The following is a 5,898-nucleotide window of genomic DNA, read 5'->3' on the forward strand; positions in this document are numbered from 1 at the left end:
AGTGGGCAGAGATGGGCACTGTTAACCAAAAAGTTGACTTCATTAATCCATATTCCAAAATGTTAACATTGTTAATCATTATTTTGTTAATTTAAGACTTCCCAATGTTTGCTGGCATGTTCTCTTGGGAGATGACAGGGAAAATGAGCTCAACAAAGTGCAGCTACTCGAATTTAAGGAAGCTTATGACTAGCTTTCCTACAAAAAAGAACTTCAAACTGTACAAACTTAGTAGTATGTATTCTTTTCATGTGCCATTTGATATTATTCAGACCCGACATGTGCCCCTTAATTAGAACAGACTTGGGTAGACAAACCATGCAGCTGAAAATTAACTTCTCTTCCTTGAGAAAGTGGTGGTCTTCTAATTGAGTTCCAAAGACTTTCTTTAAAGCTTGGAAACATGCAGAAATGGCTGAAATTGGAATATTACTGAAGTTAAAAAACAAATAGACAATAAATTTTCATTTTGTTTGGATTTTGTGTATGAATATCTACAATGAACATGGGTTGGAAATATTGCATTTCCCAGTAGTGACCATTGCCCAACTTAACAGAATCAGACTGCATTTCTTTTTTTAATTTAAATACACGTCACTTGAGTAATAACTTAGACCAGACAAAAGAAACTGGTCTGCTGGGTAAAAAAAAAAATGGGGTTCAAACTGCATTCAGAAAAAATTGTAATTTTTTTTTTTTTTTTTCCCTCAAGTTTTTAATGAGGAAAAGGAGCACATGTGCACAAACTCAAATCAAAACAAGCAAGCAGTCTGGCTACTCTGACAATAATTGTGGAGAGTTACTAAGAAAGGGAATTTATGGTAGAATCGTTTTGAGAGCTATGCATAACTAAACCTTCATTCTTTGGGAGATTACTTCCGAATACAACACCAGAAATAAGTAACAAACTTAGAATTACATGTAATTCCACTAAAGTATGAATGATTAATTAGGGTGGGCAAAAGCCAGGCACAGGGTCGTTAGACCATTTGTGCCACGGGATAAAATATAGAGAAATGTCTGAAGAGGATTTTTGAGGTCACTGGACAGGATTGAAGTTCTGGATGCTAAAGTTCAGATAAGGGGACGGATCGTTCTGGTGGAAAAACTAAAAAGTACTAGAGATTGAGAACTGCAGAGGGTAGTCAGATGAGAAGAGTAAAGAAGAAATACTACAAGTTCAGGAATGTTAATATTTTTGCTGGAGAAGCAAGATTGGAATGTTCAGGTAGTTTGTGCTCCCTCTAGTAGTATGGCCGAGTGACAAGTGTATGCAGTTTCCAAGGCATCTACTATTATTGCCTTCAAAGATTAAAGGAGAATCACCAAAATTACTCCTGTTCCACAAGAGCCTTTAACCAGCATAACTTTAATGTCTAAATTTGTATAGGTTGTGGCACAATGTCTATGTTGGCCCCCAACCATGAGATTGCCTATGAAGATGAAGGGGATGACCACTGATTTGATATGGCAAGTTCATTGAACCTACTTTGAATCTTTCAAGATCATGGGATAGGCAGCATAAGAGTGGAACAACGTGCCCCCAAATGACTATAATCAAACTGCTTGTGCAAGATTTAGACTGATCTCAGGTAGGTAATCATTTATGTATGAGCATTCCCCCTCCCCACTATGATATTGGGCTCATGGAATGCCCCACAATTAATCCCCCCCCCCCCAAAAAAAGATTGTACACGCAGTGCTCTGCTCCGTAAGAACACAAGATAGTCATACATAGAGTTGCCTCTGCATTTGTATGCTGATCCAGTCTTAATTTAAGAACAATCCTGTTGCTCAGTTGTTATTAGTCTGGTCTCACCTTGAAAGTCCATTTTTGGACATATTTGAGCCTTGCTGTGGCTGGCAGCAATAGCTATGCAATTTGAAAGTGAACCTTGCAAGTTTTTTAATTGGACATAAGCAGACTTGTCATGCCATTCACTTTAGAATTGAAATATGCCAGACATTACCAGTCAATCCCATGTACTACAATTAGGTATATGCCAAATATACACTAACCATGCGAGATTTAAGAAACATCCAGGTGGCAAGGAAAACAAAATCAGACTTCATTCATTTAATAGAAAAGTGGAATGGCATTGTCATCACTTAATATTCGTCGCCTTCACCTGCCTCTTCAGCATCGGCAGAATCTACACCAACTTCTTCGTAGTCCTTTTCAAGGGCTGCCAGATCTTCACGAGCCTCTGTGAACTCTCCTTCCTCCATACCTTCACCCACATACCAATGCACGAAGGCACGCTTGGCGTACATTAGATCGAACTTGTGGTCCAGACGAGCCCAAGCCTCAGCAATGGCAGTGGTGTTTGACAACATACATACAGCACGGGAGACTTTAGCCAAGTCCCCACCTGGTACAACTGTAGGTGGCTGATAGTTTATTCCAACCTTGAAGCCAGTTGGGCACCAGTCCACGAACTGGATGGACCTCTTCGTCTTAATTGTAGCAATGGCAGCGTTGACATCCTTTGGGACAACGTCACCTCTGTACAGGAGACAGCAGGCCATGTACTTGCCATGACGAGGGTCACACTTAACCATCTGATTGGCAGGCTCGAAACAAGCGTTGGTTATTTCAGAGACTGAAAGTTGTTCATGATAGGCCTTTTCAGCAGAAATTACTGGAGCATACGTGACTAGAGGGAAGTGGATTCGGGGGTAAGGCACCAAGTTGGTCTGGAACTCTGTGAGGTCAACATTCAGAGCACCATCGAATCTCAGGGAGGCAGTGATGGAGGAGACTATTTGACCGATGAGCCTGTTCAAGTTGGTGTATGTGGGCCTCTCGATATCTAGGTTCCTGCGGCAGATGTCGTAAATTGCTTCGTTGTCGACCATGAAGGCACAATCCGAGTGTTCTAGGGTTGTGTGGGTGGTCAGGATAGAGTTGTAGGGTTCAACTACTGCAGTAGCAACCTGGGGTGCAGGATAGATTGCGAATTCTAGTTTACTCTTCTTGCCGTAGTCCACAGACAGACGTTCCATAAGAAGGGAGGTGAAGCCAGACCCAGTACCGCCACCAAAGGAGTGGAAGATGAGGAAACCTTGGAGACCTGTGCAATTGTCAGCAAGCTTCCTAATGCGGTCAAGGACGAGATCAACAATTTCCTTCCCAATGGTGTAGTGCCCTCGTGCATAGTTATTTGCAGCGTCCTCTTTACCCGTGATCAGCTGTTCTGGATGGAACAGCTGCCTGTATACACCTGTGCGGATCTCATCTGGAAAGATAAAATTAAATAAGCTTTCTGGCAGTCTACAGATGTCAATTCTTGAAATTTTGCATGTTCCATCCCCTTGTATATGCAGGGCCCTTACAGGGAGATGGGGCTGTATATGCCATGGGGTGGCAGTTCTAGTTTGGAGATGTTGCTCACATAGGCTTAAAGTTAATGAGCCCCGAATATTTCACCATATGGATTTAGGGTTTGAAACCCATCCTTTCTGCAATAGGGACATTAAATACAAAATTTAACCATTTTGCAAGGCAATAGACAAAAACCGGGCAAGGGATGAGAGACGAGTGGTGATGGTGCAGGTGTGTGCGTGTGGGGGGGGGGGGGCAGCACTTAGGCAAGCAAGGGTTTTGCATATACATTAACCCATAATGCAAAACCAACTTACCATTGAGGGGGATGAATGATGGAAGCATCAACATCCTTTCAATGAAAGTTGGTCTGGCAGATCAAACCATGCCGTTTGAAATGTGGTTAATGGGTTATGTTAAGGCTAGTGTCTATGGAGGTGCGTCTACATTTAATTCAGCAACTTTTGGACAACTTCAAATTTGACAAAGTATGTGCCGATTGGCTTACTGGCTCTGGTGCTTTGCCTTCAAGCAAAAAATTCCATAAATTAATCAATTGTGTCCCAGCGTACTGGAATCTTTGTAGGATTAACTTGATTATTTACAGGAGACGTTACTATAAAACTCTGGTGCAAATATAGTTGCAATATTAAGGGGAATAGAAACAGGTAATCGATAGCCTCTAGCAAGCATATCAAAGGTTTTCCCCCCTTACACAGAGGGGGGGCAAAGAAAAAGGCATAGAAATTACTCACCCATTTCATTTCCCATATATTCCACCTTTTTTTTTTTTAAACTTAGCACTACAGTTTAAGTTTGGATTGGAAGTGGTGGTCTACTTACCAATGACAGAGGGTTCAAGGTCCACGAACACTGCCCTGGGAACGTGTTTCCCGGACCCAGTCTCGCTGAAGAAAGTATTGAAAGAGTCGTCTCCACCACCGATGGTCTTGTCGGAAGGCATTTGGCCATCGGGCTGGATTCCATGTTCAAGGCAGTATAGCTCCCAGCAAGCATTACCCATCTGGGTACCGGCCTGGCCGACGTGGACGGAGATGCACTCACGCTGAAGTGGAAGAAAGTGTTAGTGTTAAAATGTGCGTTGTATAATAACTTCCAATAAACCCATGCCTAGTCTATAAAAATACTGGGCCCGCCAACTTGGGCGTGACATTTAGACAAAGGTCCACCCCGCGAGTTGCCGGGGCCTCACGATGAGTAACCGGCTTTCACGGTACGTGATTCAGCAGCAGCACCTCGGGCTTCTGTCGCCGTGAGGGTGCGGTCGCCGCTGAAATCACTACAGCATGTCTGGTTGACATTTTCAGTCATTTCATTGTTAACCCATGTTTTACACCAAGCATCGCCGATAGGATTTAAATTGCATAGTAGTTAGTCTAACAACTTAACCATCCCGGAAAGAGAAAAGATAACTTGCAGTGTTGATGATGGGAGTCGCTGGAACATCTTGCACAAGTTCGAAAAAAGTAATCTATGTCAACACAATTTCATATATTATACACCTTTAACAAGATATAATACTACACCGTTTCTTCCGTGACATACTTACCATTTTGATGCTCAGTAACTAGCAAAAATTTGTGATAAATCACTGGGAGAATGACCGCGTCACAATAGGCGCTCGTTGCCTTCGTAATCCTACGGTGTTGTCAGGATTTCGAATGTGTGCGCGAGTATATATAAGTTCTGTGACGTCATTCAACGGTGCGAGTTCATTGGTCAGTTTTCCAACGGCTGACGGCTGAATCGCTCATTGGTTTGAAAGTGGCGCGAACTTTGTTGCCTGGTGCACGAAAATGTACCTTGAAATATTGAATTCCACAATATGTTTATGTTTATTTCAATATCACGAATAGATATGTCAGTGTCGTAATAGAGGGGATGAATTAGATTGTTTTTTTGCCGATGAAATTTACAAATTTACGATATTCTTTTGTCCAAGGGAGGCATATTAGTCACATACATGTCATACACTAGAGTCCGGATATCTGCATAGGACTTCACCATGACATCATCATGAATATATGCTTAATGTCTAATAGCACACCAAACATGGTATAGAGTCAGACAGTCTATGTTAAACCTGTCCACATGACCAGGGATGTAATGGGGTGATCAAACCTGATATGCCATATAGAATAACGGCGTAACAGTTGCTAGGTTTCATGGTGGGATTTATGTTCACCCTTCTTTTAGTTAATAATTAAAGTCATGCCTACGAAATGTATTGTAGGATACGGATACCTACAAAATTAATTCTAATCTTGATGAGTATTAATGAAAAGCACAAGCATCAGGTAAGTAATTGTTTAAGACTGATCAAAGCTGGGGTACGTTCAGGAGTACTATAAAGACGAGTTCACAAAGTAGATAGATAGATAGATAGACTTTATTTGGCAATGTACATGAAGTGCAAATAATGACAAGAACACATAGTCCGGAATAATACATGCAAATTGCCGAGGATAACACAAAAAGCATGTACGCTTATTTCCATTGTGGTCATCAGATTGTTATTCTACACTAAGTCACACAGACAACATATGTAGGGG

At 41.7% G+C, this 5,898-nt stretch overlaps 1 protein-coding gene across 1 annotated transcript; it reads right to left on the reverse strand.

The window, feature by feature from the left end:
• Window positions 1-2,062: 2,062 nt before the first annotated feature.
• LOC143039907 (tubulin alpha-3 chain) lies at window positions 2,063-5,054 on the reverse strand. The gene is made up of 3 exons (XM_076210257.1): window positions 4,896-5,054; window positions 4,169-4,391; window positions 2,063-3,239 (listed from the first exon to the last, which is right to left on the reverse strand). Exons 1-3 carry the CDS (start codon window positions 4,896-4,898, stop codon window positions 2,110-2,112), a joined length of 1,356 nt encoding a protein of 451 aa, XP_076066372.1. The 5' UTR covers window positions 4,899-5,054; the 3' UTR covers window positions 2,063-2,109.
• Window positions 5,055-5,898: the final 844 nt, after the last annotated feature.

Source organism: Oratosquilla oratoria, chromosome 27 (genome assembly GCF_046742065.1).
Source record: "Oratosquilla oratoria isolate Oo_2021 chromosome 27, ASM4674206v1, whole genome shotgun sequence".
Taxonomy (NCBI): Eukaryota; Metazoa; Arthropoda; class Malacostraca; order Stomatopoda; family Squillidae; genus Oratosquilla; species Oratosquilla oratoria.

Excerpts from the sequence above, each read along its gene's own strand:
- LOC143039907 (XM_076210257.1), bottom strand. Across the intron at positions 3,240-4,168 it reads CCTTGAACCCTCTGTCATTG|ATGAGATCCGCACAGGTGTA; the intron begins GTAAGTAGACCA and ends TTATCTTTCCAG.